The sequence below is a fragment of the Mustela nivalis genome (assembly GCF_964662115.1).
Source record: "Mustela nivalis genome assembly, chromosome: 5".
NCBI lineage: Eukaryota > Metazoa > Chordata > Mammalia > Carnivora > Mustelidae > Mustela > Mustela nivalis.
The window spans coordinates 154,815,114-154,841,841 of record NC_139024.1 but is presented as its reverse complement, the minus strand read 5'-3'; the positions used below and the strand labels follow the sequence as shown (position 1 = coordinate 154,841,841).

Sequence of the window (26,728 nt, the reverse complement as noted above, 5' to 3'; positions counted from 1 at the left end):
GCTTTAACTCCTGACCTCCTAGAAGACCGCTGCGCTCTGCTGTGGTTCGTGGCACAGAGTGAAACACACGAAGAAAATGCCGACTTAAGCAGACACGTAGTTACCAAAGGGAGTGTTCTGAATCACCTTTTCACTTAGCTGGGGCTAGTCTTCTGTCGTTTGCCACAACGCAGGAAGAGGTGGTTTTCTGACGGTCAGAGGTAGGATGGAATCGGAAGCCGTTCAGTGAACATTTTTGATTTCGTGACATTAAAACGCATCTGGTCCTTCTTGTACTTTGATGGGTCTTACCCTTAGATGACTGCGTAGCATCCTGCATTGGTCATTTAGAAAATACTGGTTCGCGGAGTTATGCCTGGCATCCGGATGTTCTCTTGTTATACAATAGGGAGGAAAGAAAACCTCTGTCAGCACCGCCGAGCTTATCCACAAAGTCTGCAAGTGTGGCACGGCGGTCAGGCTCACCGTGGCAGATAAAAGTTTCCCCCAATTCAGATTTTTTTCTTTAAAGATACAATTTCACCATTCTATAAAATTGACTAAATGCTGTCAGGTGATTTCCTTGACGCGACCGCTAACTTTTCACACCTTAGAGAAAATACCTGCCAAATCCCAAGTCTCCATAACTGTGTTATGTCATTTTGTGTGTGTGTGTGTGTGTGTGTGTGTGTTCATGAAAAAAGGGAGCTAGTGCTGCTTCTGACTCTATCCCGGGAACACCTCACCTGACACAGCGATCCCCTTTGGTGCGTAGAGGAAGCATTTTGGGCATACTTCTGTTTTGTCCTACAGGGGTGTCGTCAAGGGCCGAGATTTAATAAAATGAGTACCTTTTATTCCCCCAGAAAGGGCTTTCTTAAATGAAACTGGCACGTGGTTAAAGCAGCCGGGTGTGCGGTGACGGAGAATAGAGTAACCACATCCTGGCTTGGCACTGCTGAGGCATGAGCCGCTTCCTCCTGTCCCTTCTCTACCTGCCATGCAGACGTCTCCACGGTGTGAGGGACAATTTCTTTTCGTGTTACTATGAAAATACTTCTGAACTTGTGAAGCCCCCGAAGGCATCTCAGGGTTTCCATGGGGTCCGTGGACCACAGTTGGAGTAAGCACGCTGTGTGGGGCAGCTTGAGGTGTTTCTCCAGCTTTCTTTGTTCCCCCCTTAATGACTTTCACACCATTCATAGGTTCTGCATAGCGGCAGGGCTGAATTTTCCAGCTTACCCGCTGTACTTAATCTGGTGACTCATCTGTCACCCGGGGGAAACTGTATCTAGGGACGCTACTGATAAATACAGTTACTTGACATATGCAGAACTGTGCACAATCCTACCCGCAAGTGAGAAGCCTTGTCAAAATATAGAGTCTTCCTGCAGATCTTTCCTCCTGGAAGATTTTCAGTTTACCAGTAAACACTGCGTTCATAAATCATCCACTTTTTTTACCTGATTAAGGGTTGGATGGCTGTTTCTCATTACTGAGACTTCAGATGAGAAGGTGGGACACTTTTTCTGTGAAGGACCAGGTAGTAAATATTGTAGGCTTTATGGGGCCGATGGTCACTGTTGCAAATGCACAGCTGCTGCAGTAGACCGGAAGCAGCTCCAGGCAGTACGTGACTGAGTGTGATTGTGTTCCAATAAAACTTTATTTACAAAAATACACGCCGTGGGCTATGGTTAGCTGACGCCTGGTCCACATCAGCGGCCTCTCATGGGGGTTGTATATACCCAAAGAGAAATGCAAGATGAGCTACAAAAGAAATAGAAAAATAATGAACTACTATTTATGTTCATTGTTGACTCATTTTAAAATTTCTTATCTTTGTTTTATAATTATATTAATACATATAAATATATATTATGAAAAATTAGGGCATTCTCAGAATTTTTCTTTTTTTAAAATTTATTTGTTTATTTATTTATTTGCAGTGGGCTAAATAACAGGCGTCCCTGCTCTAGATGTCCTCTTTCCTACTCATGTCTGAATACTTTGGCTTTTTTCAGAACTGTCTTTCTCCCCTCTTTCTTGAGAGTGTAATTTGTCCCCACGATTCTTACTATTAAAATAGATACTGGCTTTTATATAAAGAGATGACTGTCCTTCCTGTTAGGTGGCCCCTGTTAATAGTATTTTGCCCAATCAAGTTGCAACAAAGTATATTGGATGAACATTTCTGTTTAGAAGCCTGAGCTTGCTTACCCAAGAAGGAGATATCTGCACTTGCCTGGCAGCAGTCGGGAAGGATTCACAGTGGTACAGTCTGGGTGTGATATGGGTCATTTTCTGAATTTGAGAGGTTTTACAGGAACGTTTGTGACTTTCTCATTTGCCTGTGAATCAGGGAGAAGAGAATAGAGGAATTAGGCAAATTGGAGGTGCTAGAGGAGAGATTAGGCAGGCCACATGTTGACTTGGAGCCTGGGAGCAAACAGGGGCCATGCTTCTCCTACACATTGATGGGCTTTCCTCCAGTGGCAGCTGGCCCCGTGTATTTCTAAGTGAACGTAATTTCCAACTGGCCGTTATTCCAAGCTTTATCTTTTCATGCCATTCTCTCTTGTATTTACTCATCACAGTTAGAAACATCCCTTGTTAAGAGTCCCCGAAACCATTAGTGATCCTGGAAGGGAAGTTCCGTGAAGGCTGGGCTGTGTCTGTCCCATTCCTGCTGTGAGGCTCTTGGGTCAAACCAGTGGCTCAGGATTTTCAAGGGATATTGAGCTGTTCTGGGGGAGCAGATCATTAACCTGGGAGGTCAAGGGGATATTTATTTTTTAAGGTTTTGTTTTATTTTTTTAAAGATTTTATCTTATTTTAAGATTTTGTTTTAAAGATTTCGTTTATTTATTTGACAGAGAGCAAACATGAGTGACGGGGTAGGGCAGAGGGAGAAGGAGAAGCAGCCTCCCCGCTGAGCAGGGAGCCTGAGGGGGGGGCTTGATCCCTGTTCCTGTATCATCAGCCCCCATCATAAAGTCTTTAGGGCCCTGCCTAGGAGCTTCGAGGGAAATTTATAAGCAACTTGAATGCTGTGCTCGATGACTAACTAAAACGCTGTATCGCAACTGAGTGTAGGACCAGATGCCCTGTTGTTGCTGGAGAAGCATTCAGGGGTCAGGACAACCGTGGGCTTGTTCGGTCCATCCAAGTCCTCCCTGGAGAAGAACAGCACTTAGGTAATACTTGTGAGAATGCCTACTCACTTGTTACTTCCAGCTTCTAAAATTTTATTGAAGTATATTCTCAAAATGTATTCTGGTTTTGCTATCATTGGTGGGTCATAAAGAGGCCTAGTTTGAAAAAGACTTTGTCGTGCATTTCTCGTGGGATCGCCCAAAGACCCATGAGCTGACATGTTCAAAGTGTAGCTAGACTGTAGTTCAGAGTGGTGGGGACTGACGGGGTATAGAGGAGGCGGTCCCGAGTTGAAGAGAATATATAGCTTTAACTACATCGATTCTTCTTGTGCCCAGGAGATTTTCAAGAGGAACTAATCTCATCAGTCCTCTGAAGACGCAAAGATGCGCATCATTGAATTTACACTTGGCTTCTGAGAGCCCAGCCAGCAGCTCATTCCCTTCAGACTCATGTTTTCATATTTCTTCCTCATCAAAGTGACATTCTGGAGCCCGACACTTTCAGGAGAAGAGTGTTGAGTGTGGGTTAATGTTTGTCAAGGTTGTCCCCAGGGCACTGGTATAATTCTTTCCTCATCTGGGCTCTGTCTCTTTATTTCCACTCTCGTTTTGAAGGGGAATAAATGCAGTTCGGAGTGTGAATTCAGGTGTGAATAGCACGGGCTTCTGTTTTCTGTCCCGAAATGTCTGAACTGTTATGTCCACAGCGGTTTTCAGTCAGAGTTGGATGGACTCTGATGTACAAGTTGATGATATGTTGGAGAACATGAAAAAAAAAATAGTAGAACTTCTTTTTCTTTCTCTTTTTTTCTTTTTCCAAGATTTTATTTATTTGAGAGAAGGAACAAGAGAAAGAGCACAAGCACGGGGAGGGGCAGGTGGAGAGAGAAAAGCAGGTTCGCTGCTGAGCTGGGAGCCTGACGTGGGACTCTTGATCCCAGGACCCTGGGATCACATGACCTGAGCTGAAGGCAGAGGCTTAATTGACTGACTCTCCCTGCCCCCCCATCGGAACCTTTAATAGAACTTGTTTTATTTATTTTATATCCATTTTGTTTGTGTGTTTGTGTGTGTGTGTGTGTGTTTTATACCAAATGTCATGTATTGGGACAGTGGCACGTATACATAATTTATAGATAAACACAGATTTGGGGGAGGTTTGTGCTCAAAATATTTTTCAATTGAGAGTGAATGATCTAAAACTCGAGCAATCATCCGTTTAGGATTCTGGTCACGTCCTCATCCGTGAAGTATTCAGATTGTCACGTATCTTACACGGTTGGCTACTGAGTGGTCCAGCCAACCATTTAATAGTAGACGGGACACACCTCTATATTAATTAGAATAGCAGGAAGGAGTAGCTACTCTATGACATTTGAAACTTCTTAAAACCCTCCAACTTCCATTTTAAAACTGGATATGAAGGAGAAAAATCTAAGTTATCCCTGGAAAGACTCTCAAGTGAATATGTCGGGAAGATACCCTGCGGTTCGGGGTCTTACCGTCCTTCCCCTGAGAGCACACATTCCGTGTACACGCAGGAGGCGTGCAGAGTAGCAAGACCTCATTCTAGCAAGAAACAACCCTCCTTTGAGCCTCTGAAATTTTGTGAGATTTATTAGGGGGAAATCTTTACTTCAGTGGAGTGTGGATATACGACAGAAAATTACCATGCCGTTCGCGGGATGAGTGCCCTTTTCCTACATTGTGGATTGGGGGGCTTGCCAGACATCCTTCATATCTGTCAATCGTTTTTATTCTTTACTGCCCTTGTGGACTATTTCACACTGTCTCTCTCTCTTTTTTTTTTTTTTTTTTAAGATTTTATTTATTTATTTGACAGAGAGAGAGAGATCACAAGTAGACAGAGAGGCAAGCAGAGAGAGAGGGGGAAGCAGGCTCCCTGCTGAGCAGATAGCCCGGTGCGGGGCTCGATCCCAAGACACTGGGATCATGACCTGAGCCGAAGGCAGAGGCTTATCCCACTAAGCCACCCAGGTGCCCCTCACACTGTCTCTTTTAAACATCCCATTGTTTTTGGAGTTTCAGAGAGGAGGAGGCAGGCAGGTACAAGTGAGTATGGAGGGAAATTTGGCCCCAAAATAATAACTGGAAACATTAAATTCTCAAGAAGTCCTGAAGATCAGAAGGATGAGGCTTGACAACTGCTAATTCAATAGGTTATCCAGAATCTACACTAGCAAGGAATTGGCCAAGTGACTTAGACCCTCAGTCACTTGCCAACCTCTTTGTTTTTGCAAATTAACTTTTGAAAATTAGCCCCCAAGTATTAGCAGTTTATGTCTGATGTCCCGAACAAGAGCACTGTCAGTATTTCAGAAATCACTCTGGGATAATCTTCATATTGACTTTCCAAATACGAACAAAGTGAGTGGTTGAATGTGATGGAAAAGGTTTGGAGACTTTGATCTTAAAATCCTATGTCTGTACCGCTGTGGATTCCCTGGAGAGGAGGTTGAAGATTCTCGGGGACGCGGGAGGCAGGAGGCTCCGTGAGGTGGTAGCAGCATGGTTAGGACGGTGGTTGGTGAGCTGGAAACCCAGGCAGTGGGTCTGAGACCTGGCTCTGTCCAGAGTAGCACTGCAGGACCAGGGAGTTCTCGAACTTCTTTATGTCCTGCGGGTTTACATCTGTGAAGTAATGTGAGTCATGGTCCCTGCCTCTTAGAGTTATTGTGAAGACTCTGGATTAATAAATCTAAAACATTATGTGCTGGTACATAAAAATGTTTAAATAAATGCTTGCTATTTTTTTAAAAAAACTTATTTAAGAGAGAGAGAGTGTGAGTAGGGGGAGGGGCAGAGAGAGAGAGAATCTCAAGCAGACGCCTCCCCCCGACCCCCACCCCACCCCCCGGCTGAGCACAGAGCCGGACACTGGGCTGGATCCCAGGACCCTGAGATCACAACCCGAGCCAAAATCAGCAGTCAGATGCTTAACCAACTGAGCCACCCTGGCGCCCCCCACCCCCCCCCGCTTGCTACTTTTATATCCTAAAAGACTTGCCTGCTTTTAAAATGAATAGTGTTATAAAGTGGCCAATTTTCTTAATTAAAAGAAAAAGAGTTAGAGACACAAAATCCCTACATGACAGAAAATTTTGTGTTTCCAGGGGCTAGTTCATGATCTGTTTTGTGATGCTGCTTTTATCTTGTCAGCTTTGTGACAACATTTTCTTCTGGAAAGGTACAAGTGGAAAACTTGGTTCTTTTGAATTTTAAGGAAAGGTTTAGAGCACTCACCATTGCCAACTGAGGTGAGAGATAAGGATCTCAGCTTGTATGACAAACCCCAACCTGTGGCTAAATTAACAACCACAACCAGAAGAACAACTCTATGTATAATACATTTATATCAGGAATAAGGTTAGGGAATATTAACCGTGTCCTCTCCTTTGACACAGTATCAGAAAAGATTCTGCCCTGGGGCTCCGAAGGGTATTAACACTGGATCTTCTCAGGGTTTGGAGTCTCAGAGCGGTTTTGCTGCCATTTTAAGGAAATGGTAGAAGTAGCCTATGGAAACGGCAAGAAAAATACTGTGTTGCCAGGACTCAGGAGAAGGTTCCCTGAACTGTAGCTCTTCAAGAATGGCTTGACTCTTAAGATCAAAAGTCGAGTGATAGTTAAGAGTCTCTTAGGAGATCAAAGCAAGATACACAGGGCCACAGACTGATGGTAGAAAGCTGTTACCCGGGGCGCCCGGATGGCTCAGTGGGTTAAAGCCTCTGCCTTTGGCTCAAGTCATGATTCCAGGATCCTGGGATCAAGCCCTGCATGGGGAATCTCTGCTCAGCGGGGAGCCTGCTTCCGTTCCTCTCTCTCTGCCTGCCTCTCTGCCTACCTGTAATCACTGTCTGTCAAATAAATAAATAAAATCTTTTAAAAAAATAAAAATAAAGAAAGCAAGCAAGCAAGCAAGCAAGCTGTTACCCTGCAAAAATCCGTCAAGATGACAAGTGTTGGTGTTTGGAACCCTTTCTGTATTATGTAATATAATGCCAGCCGTGCTTGGTGAAAACCCGAGAAAGGGCTGGTTCTGATCAGCCCAGACCCCACCAGGGAAATGCAGGGAGCGCTTTGCCTGGAGCTGGTGTTGGCACAGCCGTGGGAGGCCCACGTGAATGCCAGATGGGTTTTTATCTTTGGTTTGCTTCTTTGCTCACTTACTACTGTGTTCTAAGAAAGCCATCAGGAAAAGGAACTCTCAGGAATCAAATTATTGACATGTAGTCTTGTGTTTTTTTCTGTTGGGGTGAGATGCACTGGTTTTGATCATGGTTGGTGATTGTTATGTTTAGACCGAGACTGCTGGAACCTTGGCCTCTGTGTCGTGGCTGTCCTGGGGGCTTGGACGGTCCGAGAGGAACAGATTCGAGGAATCCCGGATGTCCCTGGGCTCAGACCTTGGCTTTTCTCTGAGTGTTTGCCGGAGTGCTTTCTGGATGCTCACTTCTTAGACACAAAGCTCCCTGTTCTTGGCACAGCCCAGCCGGCGTGAGAGGTTTCAGACCTGAGAACCGATGTTTTACCAGCTGTTGCGTGCCACGGTAGCTCGTTTACTTTGGTTTCTGTTTTGTATTCCAACGTGGGAATGCGCCGCAGTTTATCCTTTCTGTGGCCGATTGGATGTTTGGGTCAGTTTCGTGACTGTTCTGAGCAATGCTTATAAGGCCATTCTTGAGCTGTCAGTGGAGAGAAGGGCATGCAGTCGTGTACCAGAATGCACATAGTGGTCAAGCCAGCCACGCTCTCCACCAGTTAGCTCAAGAGATAGGCTCTGGCCTCTCCTAAGAAGACTGGCCTGAGTCCGTTTTCCTTTGCGATTACCCCTGCACTCCTGGTTGTAGTAATTATTCTAACAGTCCTTGTGTTCTGTAGGGTTTTGTCATAAAAGCATGCATGTTTCCATTGGGGTGGTGGTAACTCTTTAATGAGTTTAGGAAGAATTACTTCTTTTTGCCTTGGCCCCTGGTCCAGCCTCGCTCCGGAGGATGGAAGCTGTCCTTGATCTGATACAGTCTACCTACTTGGCTGAAATTGTTCAACTCCTGAAACATTTCTCTGCTTCAAAGCTTTTTATGGGCACCCTGTCTACAGTCCCATTCCTAGTGCAGCTTTCCAGCCTGGTTTCTGGACCCTCCAGTGTTCTGCTTATCTCCTGCTGGATGCAAACCACTCCAGCCTAAAGGGCCTACAGCAAAAGCCGTCACTTTCACTCACCTGTCACAGTTCCAGGCTCAGTGGGGCTCTGCCAGGAGGTTTTTGCCTTGGGGCTCTTCTCAGCCGTGAGAGTCAGACAGGGGCCGGGTCCAGAGCCATCAAAAGGCTTCCTCAGCCACACACCCGGTGGCTGGTGCTAGCTGTCTGCTGACTCCCTTCCTGGTGGCCTTCCCACGTGGCTAGACCTTCTCAGGGCGAGGCAGCTGGATGCTGTGGCTGAGCATGTCAAGGGACGGAGCTGAGCAGAAGCCATTTTATTATCTTTTCTATCCTCACCCTGGGAGTCCCACTGCATCAGAGGAAGACCTCCATGTGGTCGCCAGGGGCTGACGATATGCACTACAGCCAGTAGAGACCATGATGTGTACGTTTTGTGTAAGGACAAGTTTCCGTTTCTCTTGGTTGAGTCCATAGGGTTGAGACCACCAGGTCTTACAGTAAGTGTGTGTTAAGTGAAGGCTCCTTCGGACTGTGTTCTACCCCGATCGTGCTGTTTGCATTTCCCTCAGCAATGTATGAGGGTTTCAGTTGCTCGGCATCCTTGCAAGCCCTTGGTTTTTTGTTTTTGTTTTGTTTTTAAAGTTTAGCAATTCAGTAAGTTTGTAGTGGTATCTCCTTTTGGCTATAAACTGCATTTCTTTAATGGCTAATAATTTCAAACATCTTTTTTTTAAGATCTATTTTTTTTTTTTAAGATTTATTTATTTGAGAGAGAGAGAGAGCACAGGGGGTGAGGGAGAAGCAGGCTCCCTGCTGAGCAGAGAGCCCGGCGCAGGGCTCAATCCCAGGACCCCAGGACCATGACCTGAGCCAAAGGCAGACGCTGAACTGACTGAGCCCCCCCAGGTCCCTCAAACATCTTCTTGTATACTTCTTTCCCATTGATACATCTTCTCTGATGAGCTATCTTATTTAGATCTTTTCCCTCTTTTTAAAAATTGGGTTGTTTTTTATTACTGACCTCCAAGAGTTCTTTATGCATTCTGATACCAAGTCCTTTGTCGGAAGTGTGATTGGTCCGCATTTACGCCCAGCCTGGGGCTTGTCTTTCCCTTCTCTTAACAGATCTTGGGCAGAGCAAAGATTTTGGTTTTGGTGAAGTCCGATTTATCCATTTTCCCCTTTTATGGATCATGCTCTTGGCATCCCATCTAAAAACTCTTCGACTAAAGCCATTCCTTGCCCTGTTGACCATTTTTTTCTAGATTCTCTACTTTAGCTGGGGAGCTGGCTCTGGCTTTTCAGGGTTTTTGCTATTTGTATGGAGAGACGCTGCTGTCCCATGCCCCATGTCAGTGCAAAGCCTGGGTCTGTTAATGCTGTGCTCTCCACTTCTTGCAAATGACTTCATTATGACAAAAGCCAGCTGTACTCCAAGTCAGGTGACAGACTGGAACACATCATGAAGAGGTTCTGAAGTGTAGTCGCTACTTGACATTAAGTCATTGGAAGGAGAGAAGCTGAGAATGCTTTGCCCCAGTTCTTGAAAGGAGCAGCACAGGGGAACTCTCTTGAACTGAGCATGTGAGAAGCTGGCATCTGCCCCCAGAGAAGCCACAGACTGTCACCAGCTCCCAGGGAGAGCGACAGGAGTTCGCTCTTGCACCTGGTCGGGCGGCCGGGGGAGCGGTAAAGGGAGGGAAGAGCGTGAAACCATCGTGGATGTAGACATGGTTCATGGTTCTAAATCTAAAATCTAAAACTTAGGCAAAATTAATAAAGAGGCCATTCAATAGGACAGGTGGCCTATGGAACAACGTGACTGAGACCGGTAATTCCTTTGTGTGTGTTGTTTTTCTCGCCTAGTCTGGGGGACTCCTTTCTCTATCTATCTATCTATCTATTTAAGATTTTATGTATTTAGTTGACAGAGAGAGAGCACAAGTTGGGGGAGCAGCAGAGGGAGAGGGAGAAACAGACTCACCACGGAGCAGAGAGCCCGATGTGGGACTTGATCCCAGAACTCTGGGATCATGACCTGAGCTGAAGGGATGCCTGACCGACTGAGCCACCCAGGCACCCCTCCTTTCTCCTTTTTAAAGCATGTCTGATGAAGCTGTGTAACGTGCCCGCCACGGGGCCTGGTACCCAGAAGCTCTGAAACCATGTGGGTTTCCCATCTCTTTCGACCTTCTGCCTTCCTTTTCTATTCCAGTAACAATTTGAGTATTTGCTGCGTGTCATGCCGTGTGGGTGAAACTGATTGTGATCTCACCGAAGCCAGAAATCTGAAATAGAGTGGGTTTTCAAAGAGCTTACAGCCTGGGATGGGGGTGGAGACATAGATGTTCAGTACAAACCATCATCCAAGGCAGAGTAAAATCAATGCTAAACAGAGATGCACGCAGGGGTGCTGGCTGGGGTGACCCAGGGTCATGGAGAGGAGAGGAAGAGTGATGTGCGGATCCTGGGGTGCTCGGATTCTCATAGGCGAACTTGGATTCTCTGATTGTGCCATCGTCTGGTATCTGTGATGCGTAGTAAACGGTCTGCTTTTGGGCTGGAGCGTGCGTGGGGGGCATGTTGCAGGGAGATCAGGCCGGAAAATGGAGTGCAGACAGGGCTCTGATGCAAGTAGCTGGCGTCCGTAGCTGAAGGGTGTGTGTGAAGCATAAGATGAAAATACACCCGGGCTAACTCCTGTGTGTGCGCAGTACAAGGAACTGCAAGAAAGTACCAAAGGGTTATAGGATGCTTGCTAAGCACTGGGAGTCCATTCAGGGTCACTTACTATCTGCAAGGCCAGACGGTGTCCTTGCTTGGAGTATAAACTCCTCAACTAGAGAATATAGTGGTGGGACAATGGGACAGTGGGACAATGATCTGCCCTCATACTCGCAAGTCCAAGTGTAGCCTTTGACCCCTCCAACGTAAGTACTCATAGCCTCGTGTTGATCAGAAGCCTTACCGATAACATGAACGCGTAACAAACACTTTGTATATTATATGTATTATGTACTGTAATTCTCAGTAATAAAGCAAGCTAGAGGAAAAAATGCCATCAAGGAAATCCTAAGGAAGAGAAAATACATTTAAAGTACTGTACATTTTTATTAAAAAAAAAAAAAAGCCATGCAGTTCAAACCCGTATTGTTTGAGAGTGAACTGTATAGGACATTTCTGCTGGTTAGAGAAATCTGACTCATTCATGTAGAAGGATCAGTACAGTCTTTCCTAGAGCAAGGAGTTCTCTGAGGAAACACTGCTACCCCTCTTGTCCTTTGGATATAGACATCAGGGGCCCTAGAGGTAGTTTAAATTTAGCTTTTAGGAATTCTGCTTACATCAGACTGAAGATCTGTCCCAGAGATCTGTGGGTGAAGTAGTTTCGGGGGGGATGTCATGTTTGTACTAACAGGAGCTAACAAGTGAACTTGGGTGCCGGGGGTTGAACATGACGTGTCAGTAAGGCTCCAGTACGAGGGCCTCCGATGGATGTTGTTATTTCTGCTTCTAGGGACCTGATACCCATCGTTGCAGCTCTGGAATACAATCAGTGGTTCACGAAGCTATCTTCCAAGGATCTGAAACTGGTAAGTAAGAGAAGATGTTGCAGATGTTGCTTACTTCTGCTGAGTTTCCAAAGCCCGATAATTATCAGAAAGACATTTGTTTTTCTACTCATCTGGCGAGCTGCATACATGCTTTTTTTCTCGAGGAGGTATTTTCCTGTAAATGATCTGCATACCATTTCACCAAGTTGGTAATGTGAGATGCCACGGAGAAGTACTTCCTCCTGTTTTCAGCTGCCTCCGGCAATTTTAGATCATGAACCCGAGAGACCCAGTTCCCGGAGCCTTCAGTACGCGCTCATTCTGTTGGGTAAAACTCTTAAACTTGAGTTTGCACAGCTGCAGGGAGCAGATTTGATGTTTCTATCCTGCATTCCGTCTCCGCCAAGCTTCCCTTCCTAAGAGTTTGGGTAAACGGGATCAGGCAGAGTTTGTGTGCTGGAGTGATGAGAGTTAACATTAATTTTCTAGAGGAGTTTTAGGGCACATTTGTATGTAAGCAAAAGGAAATCAGAAGTGAGACGTTAGTTTTCATAAGGTATGGGGGAGCCAGATTTTCTGTCTGTTTTACTAGTGGAAGTGAGATGCTCTGTTGGGATTTTTTTTTGGCAAGCCCAAAGCAGCTGTGTGGGCAGAACCTTATCCCTAAGTTAACTTTATCCTACTTCATTTTAGGGCAGGATGTAATCTAGAGGTTGTTTGCTTGGTGACTCTTTGTTCAAGCCTCTGACTTTCAGAGGTCATGGGAACTGGAGGGTTAACGATTTTCATAGTGGAGAGGTAGGATTTTGATGGAGACCTGGATCTGTAGAAAATGGGGGGGCTGAGGTTTGCTAGTGGACAGGCTGCTGGGCCTCTGAATTTGCCTGGGGTGTGAGTGGTTTAAAGTAGTATCAGTATAGGCACGGGCTGAGCTCATTTGGGGCTCGCTAAGAGCCAGTGTGGTATAGGAAAGAGTGCGGGCTTGGAAACAGAAACCTGGGTCTCAGACTCTGGCTCCTGTGACAAGGCTGTGGGACCTTTGTAAGTTACCTGACATCCCAGGGCCTCAGTTTCCCATTACCGAGAGTCCATTGGAGCTCGTGCTTCACTCATCTCTGTCCAGTGCTTATCAGAATATGTTGGCTTATAATAGCTAGTCCATAAAAATTGGTCTAATAAATGGGTGTCAGGTTAGTTTGTTGAATGAATGAATGGACACAGCAATAGAGCTAATTTGCAGGGTATTGGGGATGAATAAATCATGTGTGTAGAAATGCTGACAGAGTACCTGACATCTTGTAGGCATTTCCTGTTCACTGTTACTCTTACAGCATCACAGACTAGCGGAGAGGCTGAGAAATGAGCAAGTGTGGTGGTGCGAGTTTTGGAAACTTGTATCCGCCCCACGGGGGGAGGGTCTGTGCTCAGTGAGGATGGAGTGAGGCACGGCTGGGGGCCAGGTAGACTCCCGGGGAACACGCGGACGCAGTGGTGGGAGGGAGATCCAACAGCAGAAGCCTCAGTCCAGAACACAAGGCATGGAGGCGCTCAGAGGCTTTCCCTCGATGTCCGGGGATGAAAGGAAGCGTCGTGGCACTATTTGAGAGCTGCCCTTACCGCTCTTCCAATAACTGCAATTTAAGCTCCAAAACACTGATTTGTATATTTTTAATATTTGGTATTTTAAAATGAAGAATGGTCTTTGGGATATTGCTCTTCAGTCTTCAAAAACAGTAGCAGTTTTTCGTGTTTTTTCACCCAACGTTAAAAAGAGCTGATACTCGCCCTTTTGAAGGTGACGGCAAGATGCAACCTCGGAACCTTTTCTGATACTCAGTTTATGGGTGCGAAAGACAATAGTACGCCTTCTTTGGACTTTTGAAAACGTGGAGTGGAGTGCAGGACACAAAGGAATGACTTCCTCTTGAGTACAGGGATTCTCCAGGTTGTTAAGATTGCTCCTAGCTCCGTAAAATCCTCCTGTGCTAAGCTGCCACAAGAAAAATGGGTTGTAGGGGCTTTATGCTGATCTTAGGACATCCATTAATAGTCACTTTCCTTAATTTAAATAGAAGGGTAGAAGGATCTTTTTTTTTTTTTTTTAAGATAACAAAGTTGTGATGAAGAGTAAGTTTCTGTCTTACATTCTTGACTCATTAACATCACAGTGGATGGGGATCTTGCTTAAGTCTTGACTTTGTAACTTAGGCAAGTTAGCAACCAGTGTGGGGTCTTTCTGCATCTTTTTCAAATGGCCTCATTGGGCCAGTTCCCTTGGTTCCTTTTAGTTATAAAATTCTGTATGCCTTTATTTTGCACTAGTCCGATTGTTGTTGATAGCGATTTCCCTCGTTTTTAGAGTATACTTCTGATTTTTTAACTAAAGGCAAGCTCTTGGAGAGCCACTGTATGAACTTACTAAGAATTTTCCCCCCTAAATCAGTGACCGTAGTGCAGCACAGGCGGCTGGGGAGCACTACTCTAGTGGTCGTATGTTATTTGCTGTCTAGGTTTGGTGGGGGGGGGTGTATAGCTCTTGAAAAATTTCATCATTATAATATTCTTCAGTGTAGAAAACAATTTTTTGCATGTGCTTGGGCACTTCATAAAAAGTAGCAAAATTAACATAGACATGAATGACTTGTTCTGCTTTTCCCCTACCAGCATTTTAAAGAAAAGCTGGACATACTTTTTGGACATTTTCTGTAATAAATTTTTATTACAGTAATGATACCTAATAGGGAAATGAAAGCCCTGCTTTGGGAAATTGCTTTTCTGGAAGCTCTGTAAGGTAGCCCTGGAAAGATAATGATATACCATGGATTGTTTTTGGAAATGAGGATAATCCCTGCAAAAATACTGTCTAAGCAGTGACTTTTTATCATGCCAACACAGAGTAGGATCAGTTCCCCTGGTTGTGTATTGTAAGACAAAGAATCACACTGATAAGGGGGTCACCATTTTGAAACTGAGCACCATCAGCACAATATAAATGGCAGGCATCGGGTCAATTGGAATTAATTTTCCTCTTCCTTCATCAGTCTGTGGGACCCATCAGAAACCCCGGGACCCTGTGAAAGCTACCTCTAGACTGAATGGAATTGGACAGCACATAAGAATCACAGGTGTCTTACGTGCTGTGGGACTCGTGTGTTTTCTAAAGGATGTTCACTAGCGAATTTTTGTTACATTTCAGACGGTCCCAATGATGCCTAATCCAGCGGGACATATGTGATCGGATAAATCAAAGAATTGTAATTTTTTGTTGGTACTTTAAGAAAAGAAACTGCTTTGAGTATAGTGTGCTGTGGCCCTCGGAATTTCCCTCCTGCTTCCCTTCCGTTCCCTTCTCTTTCCCTTTCTTCCCCCCTTCTGCTTGTACTTCTTTCTTTTCCTTTCTTTTTCTTTCTTTCTCCTTCCTTTGTTCCCTCCTTCCTTCCTTCCTCTTTTTCTTTCCTCCTTTCTGCCTTTCCTTCTCTCTTTCTTGTCTCTTGCTTGCTTGCTTTTTCTCTTTATCAATTTCTCTCTCTCTTTCGCCTTTCTTCCTTCCTTTCTCTCTCTTTCTCTCTTCCTTCCTCCCTCCCTTCCTTCCTGCTGTGTCATAAAGGATTTAAATAGACCCTACATTGCGATGAGATTTTATTTATTTTTATTTTTAAAGATTTTTTTTTCTTTCGTTTATTTGAGAGAGAGGGAGAGCGAGAGAGGGCATGGACACAGAGAGAGAGAGAGAGAGAGAGAAGCAGACTGCCCAGTGATCAGGGAACCTGATGCAGGGCTTGATCCCAGGACCTGGAGATCATGACCTGAGCCGAAGGCAGACGCTTAACTGACTGAGCCACCCAGGCGTCCCTAAAATCACTTTTAAATGTAGAAGTGATTTTAAAATCAGGAGCCACCTTAAGTCAGGTTTGGAATAAGGCAGAAACATAGAACAAATTAAAAAATATTAATATGTAAAATTAAAAAAGAACGTTTACAATTCCGCCACCAGGATACAGCTCTGCACTTTTCCTAGCATCCTCAAGAGTTGTGCAACATACAACAGCCATTTCAGTTGTTGTGATCTTTATTTGAAACATTTCATTTTAATTCTGCATTTTCATATGACAGTATATCTTGAGCACTTAAAATATTTTGACAGATACAATGTTACAACTACTTGATTTTAAAAAACATAATGTTTATGAACATGAGAGAGCACTTATTGAATTCTTATTGGGTCGTTTCCTCCTTTATTTTAGAAACTGCTAGCAGGACCACCGTAATAGTTAACGTTTATCAATCATAATTCAGCCACCATTTTAAAGTATATGACATCTCAGGGCACCTGGGAGGCTTAGTGGGTTAAAGCCTCTGCCTTCCACTCAGGTCATGATCTCAGGGTCCTGTGATCGAGCCCCACATTGGGCTCTCTGCTCAGCAGGGAGCCTGCTTCCTCCTCTCTCTGCCTCCCTCTCTGCCTACTTGTGATCTCTGTCTGTCAAATAAATAAAATCTTAAAAAAAAACCAAAAGTATATGACATCTCTGAGCCTTAACTTTCTTATCTGTAAAAAGGGAGTAATAATGCTTCACAGTTTTATGCTGACATAAACCCAAAGGACTTAGCTCAGGGCCAAGCACAAGATAAGAGCTCAGCAAAGGGCTTGTCATCATGAACCTAGCATCTTTTTTTTTTTTTTTTTAAAGATTTCTTTATTCATTTGACAGACACCGCGAGAGAAGAACACAAGCAGGGGAGTGGGAGAGGGAAAAGTAGGCTTCCTGCTGAGCAGGGACCCTGATGCGGGTCTCGATCCCAGGACCCTGATGAGCCTTCATCATTACCAACATTAAGTCTTTCATTCTCTGGCTGGAGGGTGCTTTCTTTGGGAATTCCTTTTGGTTTTCCCAAGATTGGGCGCATATGCCTCTGAGTGCCCACAGCACTACTAACATGGCCTTTAATGATTCCATCAGAATCGTCTGTTTTCTGGTCTGATGGCCCTGCTGGCGGGTGTACTCTTTTTTTTTAAAGATTTTATTTATTTATTTGACAGACAGAGATCACAAGTAGGCAGAGAGGCAGGCAGGGAGAGAGAGGAGAAAGCAGGCTCCCTGCAGAGCAGAGAGCCCAATGCGGGGCTCGATCTCAGACCCTGGGATCATGACCCGAGCCGAAGGCAGAGGCTTTAACCCATTGAGTCACCCAGGCGCCCCTGGCTGGTGTAGTCTTAAAGGCAGGGACTCTCTGTTCTCGGTGTCCTTATATCCCGGGTCCTCCATTGTGACGGTGTGTAGTCATGGGTGCCGCATCAGGTGTTGACAAAGGAATGACTGCACGTTACGTGGCTTCTTTAATTAAAGCTTCGCACCTGCGTGGGTTTGTGACAGGAAAGTGAGGTTGCCTCGGGCTCGGAGTGCTCACACAGTGTCTTCCCTCACAGTCCGCCGATGTCTGCGAACAGATCTTGAGAGTGGTGAGCAGGTCCAGTCGGCTGGAGGAACTGGTGTTGGAAAACGCTGGGCTCAGAACGTGAGTACTGTCCCGAATATATAAACATGTAACTTAAACATTTTCTGTCATTTTCTCTAAAATTAATATATAGTTTAAAAAAAGAAAAAACGGTTGAGCCACTCACATATGAAGTGTCACGTTTTCTCTTATTATAAAAATAAGTAAAGGATCCCTGTGCTCCCCATCAGCACAGAGGTCGAGGGTCTTACAACATCCTCTGTGGTCCGGTCCCTGGTGGTTCTCGGAGGAGCCGGGTGTGCTGGTGAGGAGAGCAGGCCCTGAGCCAGATGCCCTCATGGCTTTGGGCAAATTGCTTCACTCTGGGCCTCACTTTCTTTATCTTGAAGATGGACAACACAGTAGCACCTGCCTTTTAGAGTGAGGGCAGTGAGGAGAAGTAAATCCATGTATGTAAAGTGCTTAGGAAAGAATCTTCCCTGTTACAGATGCTCTGCGTTAGCTCTTGGAAGTATCATTCACTGACACATTTCCCGTGGTTCTGTTGCGTTGCTTGGCTCTGTTTTATCTGCTTCTCTCTCTTTCCAGACCCATACCTCCCTCGTTCAGTGGTCAGTAGTGGCTGGGTAGGCAGGGCCCAAGCCTCACATGGAGTTCGAATCTGCTAGAACAAAGACTTTACTGTGCCTAAGTGAGGGCAGTAGACACCTTCGTCATCATAGCACTTAGTGTGTTCTTTTAAGTACAACATACCTGAAATAGTGATTTTGAGTTTTTGTTAAAACATAGTGCTAGCAATCGTAGCCTTTAAACTAATTAAGTAGGGCGATCAGTTTTGCATTTTTGAGTATTGCCTGAAATGAAAATTGAGTGTAGAGTGAACAGCCAATGGCTGTTTCCATGAAAAGAAGGCTCGATTCAGGACTTTTTTTTTTTTTAAAGTTATGAGGGGACTAAATAATACTATTTATAGCATCCTGTAATGTATCTTTAAAGGGGCAATTGTATATTTTCTTTTTGCTTTTGAATGCGATTTTGGCTAATCAACATGAACTACATTTTCGCTGTGGCTTTGGGGATTCTCTAATAAGGATAGATACTAGTGGAGGCTGAAATTCGGTGTTAACAAATGTGTAAAAAAAAAATAAAATAAATGTGTAGTAAGTTGATTACCATTGTAAAGAAAGGTGTTCTTTTGTTAGCTCTCACTCGAGCCGTAGCTGTGTTTTGATTTGAGCAGTTTTACGTTCCGTGGCACTTAACCTTGCTGTTTTGTTTACTTGCAGGGATTTTGCCCAAAAACTGGCCAGTGCCCTAGCGCACAATCCCAGCTCAGGACTCCACACAGTTAACCTGGCAGGCAACCCGCTGGAGGACCGAGGTACCGTCACGCTCGCGTGGTCTCTCCCACCGGGGTGGTGACAGCACCCAGCAGCTGTCATGTGGCCCGGGTCCCCCGTGAATGGTGTCAAGCTCCGTTGTAATTATTTTATAAATGCCACCGATGCTTTGTTGGCTTTGCGGTTTTTCTCCCCTTTAATGAAAATACGGGGGCTGAAATTCATTCTCTATGTACCCTCTCTTGAAGAGCTACCAACAGAAAGCAGCATATTATTTTTAAACCACCATATTAGTTTCTTCATGGCCGCATTAGAAATTACCGCCCATGTGGCCGCAGGTGTCACGTGACAGTCTCCTTGGGTTTGTAGGGTCATCTGGGCACAGGTTCACTGGGCCGTCTACTCAGAGCCTCTCAGGGCTGAAGTCAGGTTGTCAGCTGCGGCTCTGATCTTGTGTGACCTGATGTGTTCAGGCTTGCCAGTTGTCAGCAGAATCAATGTCCTTGTGTCTGCAGGACAGACATCACCACGGTCTCGCTGGCTGTCATCTGGGACCAATCCCAGCATCCAGAGTCTATGCTCAGGTCCTTACTAAATGGCCCCCCCTCTCACTGCATGCCAGTTTGCTTTGTGCTTGAGGCAGTAAGGAACACATCTCTCTGATGCTTACCTTTCTTTTTAGGAGAGCACCTGATTAGGTCAGGCCCACCCAGGACAGTCTCCGCTTTCGAACTCAAAGTCAACAGAATATAACCCAGTCACATTAGCAGTGTGCCATATAATCATCAGTCTGCCCCACACACTCAAGGAAATTACACAGGGCATGTGTACTGGGGGCAAGAACCTTGGGGACCTTCTTACTCATCTGTCCACCACACGTTATCTTTTTATATTTAACAAGATTTGAATGTGAGGATTCGGAGAAAATGAAGGACTGGAGTTTACGATGAGGCAGAAGAAAGTTTCATTAAAAGTGTGTGTGTGGGCAGAAGGGAGAGTCAGTAGGTTCAGAATGTGAAACTTAAGTATTTGAATTCTGAGGAGGGGAACGTTGGTGGGTGTGGTTTAAGAAGGAGTAGCTTTATCTCTGGAGGGACTATTTTGTTTTCATTATCGGTTGCAAATGTTTTCCAGCATGGCTGAATAAAAGCCTTTCATCTTGCAATGTTATATATTTGATGAGGATTAATTATTAAAGGGAGCTGAAGGTACCGATACAGACAATTCTTTGTGTTCCTGATAGAGGCACGGTTCTTCGTTGAAAAGGATACCCACCCATTTTGGTATTCAAGTCAAAAATAAAGAGTAACTTCCTAGCATTTAAAGTAAGTGAATGTAAAGGAAGTTGGAGACTGAATTAGAAAACGAGTGCCCATGAGAATCATCCTCTCGGAAACGACTACAGCTGCAAAGCGTGGCTGCATATCCCTGCAGTAGGAGTTTCTTCGGGGTACGGGAATTTCTTTAGGAAAAACAGATGTTGTCTCCATGAGTCAGCTGAGAGAAGGTGGTGCCTATGACCAATGGAAATCGACATGGAGATCACCTTCTATAGATAAGAGGCCGTTTCTGCTTTGGTTTTGAAGATGGGAGGGACCCAAACATAGTCATCTCCTGGCGGGACAGAGTCCGTGGAGGGAGGCAGGTGATAGAGGCAGGTCCTTAAGGGTGTAAACCCAGAGTGTGGCAGGGCAAGGGCCGGGAGACACAGATGCCCCCACAGCGAGGTACCAGTTCACAACCAGTGGCATGGCTGTGATCAGAGTGAGTGTTGGTGAGGACGTGGGCAGTGAGGACACATGCTTCACTGGTGCGAATGTAAAATGGCACAGCCACTTTGCAGACTGGTTAGACAGTTTCCTAAAAAGCTAACCACACATTGCGGTACGGTCGGTGAAGCGTCCGACTCTTGGTTTTGGCTCTGATGGTGATCTGGAGGTTCTGGAGCCGAGCCCCACATCGGGGTCTGTGCTCTGTGCGGGGTCCACTTTAGACTCTTCCTCTGCCTCTGCCCCCCGCCTCTGTTAAATCAATAAATCTTTTAAAAAAGAATAAAGCTAGACATGGATTCCACACAACCCCATGGTTCCACTCCCAGAAATCACTGAAGAGAAGTGGAGCCTTCGCCCAACCCGGACGTGCGAATGGACACTCACTGCAGGGTTCTTCGTTAGGGCCCCACGGCCATGGCTGGTGGGCGGGCAGACACGGGGCTGGGTATCTAGACGGGGCGCCCAGCTGAGCCACAGACACAGATGCAGGGCCGATCTGGCTACGACGTGGTGGGACCTCAGAAACCTTACCACAGGTGACAGAAGCCGTGACCCCAAAGACCACACAGAGTTTGAGTTTGGGGTCTTGGAGGGAGGGATGCGTGTGAGGCCCTTCGTCTCCTTGTCTGCTGGGAACCTTGTATGCTCCAAGGGGCAGCCACTCGGGACCCTCCCGTCAGACCCTCGTTGTGTGGTTTAAACTTCTGTGCAGGCTCCTGCTTCGTTCTGGTGCATTCTGATGAGATGCGGACATTTCTCCCCCCCCCCCCCCCGCCCCTTTTCGTCCCTGCTCCTTGTCCCTCATCCTCCCCAGCCTCCTCAGACCTTGGACAAGATCAGCACATACTTCCTTTAAATTAGGTTTGACTTGCGCTTAATTCTCCTCTGTAGCTTTTTAATTGCACTGAATGTTGTGGCAAAGTTTAGAGAGATGTCTTGTATATCAGAGCGTGGGCTCCAACAGGACGTTTCCAGGCTTTTGTTCCCCCCAGTCCTACCCCTGAGACACGATTTGACATCTTTTCATCGACTGGCAGTCCGTGGACAGGAGCTAAAACCCCAGACCGTTCCAAGGACAGTTGCCTCCATGTCGTGTGTGCATACCGATTCCCCAATACAGTGTCTGCTCCCATACACTTTTTGACGCTCCTGAAAATGTTGTCTCAAACTGCAACTTTTCCTTGTTCCGGCCCCTTCTCGATTCCTTCATGGACCTGTTTGCCAGTGTCCTCGGACCGCTGCCAGCACCGCATTTCCTCCCTTCACTTGGAGGCTGAGCCTCTGGAACACAAATTGTGTATATTCTTCTAGGTTTTTCCTTTTCTTTCTTTCTTTTTTTTTTTTAAATTTCAGGCTAAATGTCTGAAGGTGCTCAGTAGTTTTTCTTGCCCATGGATGGAAATTCCCCAAGAAATCCAACTAAGTGTAAAATATTTATAAGAATTTTAGTCCAGGCACAATATTTCATGATCTTTTTTCCTGAGCTGTTCGATGACGGGATTCAATGTTTGAAAACAGTAAAAAGCGTGGGGGAAAGAACGTGTAATTGAATCGCAGGTTGTATGAAAGAGACCGAGGAAACTCCAGGAAGCGCAAGATCATTTAGCGGCCCAGAATTCTGAGGAATTTCAACACCAGGTGGAATTTGATTTTGTACCTGAACCATCCTCTCAGGGACTTGTTTGGAAACTCTCAGAGAGCAGGTTTGGCTCCTTGCTTTGTGATACGAACGTCGATGCAGCACATTCCTGTTCCTGACCGCTCCGTCTCCTTGTCACACTTCGTACGAAGGACAGACAGCCTTCTGTTGTGGAGGGCACCTGGTGAAGGAGGTCCGCGTGTGAATTCGTAAGCAGCGTGCCGTGCGTGTGAGCGGTACTGAGGGGCCCTGCTGTTTCTCTCGTGCGGGAGGGACGCACAGGCAGCGAACAGACCACACGCACACACGAGCTCTTCTGCTTTGGGCCCAGCGCCGTTCCCTGGCTGGCTCTCGGAGTTCTCTCCTGACGTGCTTTCAGATTGTAGGTCAAGACCCACCAGCAGCTCATGAAATCCGTTTCATAGCTCATGACAGGCACGGGAGCAAGGAAGAATGGGCGCCTGGGTGGCCCGTCGGTCAGCGTCCAACGCTCCATCTCGGTTCAGGTCTTGAGCCCACAGTGGGGAGTTCAAGCTCCGCATCATGCTGGGCATGGAGCCTTCTTTAAAAAAAAAAAAAAAAAAAAAAGAGGAAGGAATAGAAGAGAATAGAAAATACCAGGGACACCTGGGTGGCAGTTAAGTGTCTGCCTTCAGCTCAGGTCTTGAGCTCCGGGTCCGATCGAGTCCCATACTGGGCTCCTTGCCCAGTGAGGAGTCTGCTTCTCTGCTTCTCCCTCTGCGTTTGCCCTCCCCACCCCCCAAGTAAATAAAAAAAAAAAAAACTTAAAAAAAAAAAAAAACAAGAATAGAAAATGTTAGAGTGCATTTGTTTGGGAAAACTTCAGTTTTACTTTTCTAATAAATGTGTATGTATTTATTTTTGTATGAGGTTCCTTCATTGTGATGTCAAGTCTGGGTCTGTGTGTGGGTCACGGTAGAAAAAAGGCTTAAGAATCTCTGGGAATCTCTGCTCCAGCTCCGCTCGATCCACTTGCTGTGCTCGACCCTCGGGCTGACCCATGTCTCGGTCACTTCCTTGTGACTGACCCTTTGGATCCAGCACGACTTTCTGGGTGATAGTTGCGTAGTTTTGGAGACTGCAGCTCTTCCCGCGTGCTGGACTTCCTCAGTCGTCCCGAACCCCATGTTCTCTTCTTCCCAGTCGTCCCTCCCCGTTCCCCTCGTTTTTATGGTCTTAGCCTTGTCAGGAATGTCTGTCCGTTTCTTCCCCTCACTTTGTTCTAAAGTGGATTATTTTGTTTAAAGATGATTTGGAATGCTGTGTCAAAATGTTTTTCTTTTGGACATGTTGACCTGAAGCACCCAGATTTTTTTTCCCCCTGACCATCTGGTTTGAGCTGAATAAGACAAGGGAAACAGATTCTAGAATTGCCACTTAACGGTTGTTGTTTTTTCTGTTTGTTTTTTGGGGGGTTGTTTGTTTGTTTGTTTGCTTTTTGGTGCTTTCTGTCTTTCCTATCTGCCAGTGTGTACCAGTGGGTTCTGGAGTCAAAAGATTCGAGTTCAGTTCTGGGCTTTGCCACTTAACCAGCTGAGTTAACTGGGACAAGTTACCCAACTTCTGTGTTTGTTGCCTCATCTTTATTTTTAAAGTTTTAATTCAAGTAGAGTTACCATACACTGTCACATTAGTTTCAGCTGTGCAACACAGTGATTCAGCAGTTCTGTATATGACTCAGGGCTCAGGAAGCTACTCTAGTTTCTTCCTCTTTAATAATAATACTGAGTGCATGGAGCTGTTCTCAGGATTAAATGAGATAATACACAGAAAAGGACAAGAAGAGCCTGTCCCTTGCTTTGCACCCCATCAGTGTTAGCTGTCACTGCCTCCTTTGAGTCATGCAGTAGCCTTGTGCAGTAAAATCATGCAAATGTTGTCATTCCCTTTTTCTGAACAAGGAAGCTGTATGTTTTAAACTGCCCACCTTTGGATTTTAGGGTGCTTGAAAGTTTGGTGTGCTGACTCCCGTTTTTTTCCCACTGGTCTTTTTATTTCTATATTCCTAGTTCTTTTTTTTTTTTTAAATTTATGTATTTATTTATGTATTTTATTTATTTATATATTTGACAGAGAGAGATCACAAGTAGGCAGAGAGAGAGAGAGGAGGAAGCAGGCTCCCTGCTGAGCAGAGAGCCCAATGCAGGGCTCCATCCCAGGACCCTGAGATCATGACCTGAGCCAAGGGCAGAGGCTTAACCCATTGAACCACCCAGGCACCCAACATATCATACAGTCGCCCCCTATATTCCTAGGTCTTGAACCTTTTCTCCTCGGCCTTATTTTTGAAATGGAAATGCCACACTGGATTTCGTTTAGTTACGTTTCTTAGTGTGTCTGAACTTTCCAGGGGAGCCGTAGGAGTTACTGGGAATGGAATGATTTTAACTGTTACCTATGTTCCCACATCCACCAGGTTCAAATCTCTGTGCTCTCTGACAGAAAAGAAGGACGCCTTTTGTTTAGCCACATCCCCTCGCTAGAACCATGTGCAGAATTTTGTTAAGCTATTAATATTGATGCCTTCAATTAACAAGGACCTCCTTAAATCTTTTTGCCTGGCTTGTGTATCATATGGATTCTAGAATATCCAAGTGCTAGAATTTTATGTGATACTACTATAGGCTTTTGAATTCATGAATGATTAATAGGATAAGTGTGCAATGTCAAATTTCATTTCTGATCTTTGTAAGTTAATAACATCGGATGGCAAATTATACTAGTAACCATTTTGTAATTACTTTTTTTATGAGGCATAAATATTTTGAAGCCGAGGAAGCCATGGTAGTTTTGTTTTGAAAGGAGAAATAGAAATTAAGTCATTTTTTCTTCTAGATTTGACACATACTTAAAAAAAAATCACAAGTAGGGTAATCCATTTAGTAAAGTCTCCAAATGAAAGTGTCTAGTGATAAATTCTGTTTTAATTCACAGCTCCGAGGGCTATATTTTGCTTTATTTTGGGGGGCAGAATTAAAGAACGTTAGCCAAAAGCTGAAAAGTCTCTTCTTATCCTTTGTTGGTGGGGGAATGTTTTCTCGATGGTTGGTTTGTTCCCTGGCACTCCTGAGTAAATGGCTCCAGAATGTACCAGGCAGGTGATTTTTTTTTTGTTTTTCTTGAGATTTTGGCAGCCAGCCACCCTTAATTTATTCATGTGGGCCAAGACCACGCTTCCGAAGTCTGCCAGAGAGGAAGAGGACCCTTTGTGTAATAATCTGTTACCTTTTCTCAAAGATCAGTGAATGTACTGAATCGTGATGATGTATACCTGAAACCAATAGGATAGGATGCTCTATGTCAATTACACTGCAGCAACAACAACAAAAAATCAATTTAGTGCTTTTATGTAAACAAACAAACAAACAAAAACGGTGTTGACCCTATTTATGCCTTTTCTTGTGTTAGCACTTAGCACCAGTGTTTCTTTAAAGAAGAAATGTGATATATTTAGGACTTGTGGATGCCTAGGAAGTCAAAATATTTTGTCAAGAAAGAAAGAAACTAGAAGTTTCATTGGAAATTTGGTAGAAAGTACTTGAAACAGACCATCTTTTATCCGTGTGAATCTGCTTTCCTTTTTATTCTGTTTACATTTTCCTACTTTCTTTTCTTTTACATAAATATCAACCATGACTTTATTCACCTTCATTCTGGCTCAGGAGCTTTGCTTTTTATTACTTTTGTTGTTGACAGTGTGATCATTCAATTTCCAGAGAAAAGTAATGCTGGGTCGTTTACTCCTTTTTGTCTTCCTTCCTTTTTTAAAGATAGTTGATGATTAAGGAATGAAAGCCCGGGTGGTGTCTTCAGGGACCTTAAATGACTGTCCCTCTCCAGCCTTGCATCTGGTTATAGGCACTTAGGGTTTTACATGGTCTGACAGGTATGTCTGTCACCAAAGAAATGAGTGAAAATGTAAAAATTGTCCTTTTCTCCACAAAGCTAAACAACTCAAGTCAGTCTGAGCACAACGGATTTGAAGTTGAGTGGTAGGTTTTAACTTTGAACTAATCTATTTTCAGCATAATTTGAAGACATGGGATATAGGTTTGGGTTTTTTTGGTTTTTTTTGTTTTGTTTTTAAACATCATCATAACATACGCCTTGCTAGATAAAAAACCATATAAAAGAATTGGTCATGGGTAGGCAGTGATAACTCTTACCAGAATTTCAAAGCGAGAATCTGATACCCTTCCTAAATCCATACCTGATTTTTGAAAAATATTTATTTATCTTTTTTAGAGTAGTTTTAGGTTCACAGCAAAATTGAGAGGAAGATGGAGAGATTTCCCGTATCCTTCCTGCCTCACACAGGCACAGCCTCCCTCCCTATCACTGACAGCCCCGCCCCGCCCCGCCCCATGGTACATTCCTGACCGTGGAGGAACCTGCACTAGCATCTCATCATCACCCAAGTCCATAGTTTTCATTAGGATTCACTCTCAGTGCACATTCTGTGAATCTGGACAGATGCGCGAGGACACGGAGTCACCATTGCAGTATCATGGGGGATCGTCACTGTCCTAGAAATCCTGTCTTCCACCTGTTCATCCCTCCTCCCCACCCCCTCATATCCTCCAGCCCTGGCAATCACTGCTCTTTCTGCTGTCTCCATACTTTT

General features: G+C 44.9%; 1 protein-coding gene across 11 annotated transcripts in view; it reads left to right on the top strand.

Moving 5' to 3' along the window:
* CARMIL1 (capping protein regulator and myosin 1 linker 1) overlaps positions 1 to 26,728 on the top strand; it is a 297,975-nt gene that overhangs the window by 136,307 nt on the left and 134,940 nt on the right. For all 11 annotated transcript variants that reach the window (XR_014311992.1, XR_014311993.1, XM_082731456.1 and 8 more), the window contains exons 9-11: positions 11,839 to 11,914; positions 17,304 to 17,392; positions 18,619 to 18,713. Coding sequence is in view for 9 of the 11 variants with exons in the window: in XM_082731456.1 (XP_082587582.1) it covers positions 11,839 to 11,914; positions 17,304 to 17,392; positions 18,619 to 18,713 (260 nt within the window). In the remaining 2 variants the exon portion in view is untranslated. The remainder of the gene's footprint in view (positions 1 to 11,838; positions 11,915 to 17,303; positions 17,393 to 18,618; positions 18,714 to 26,728) is intronic.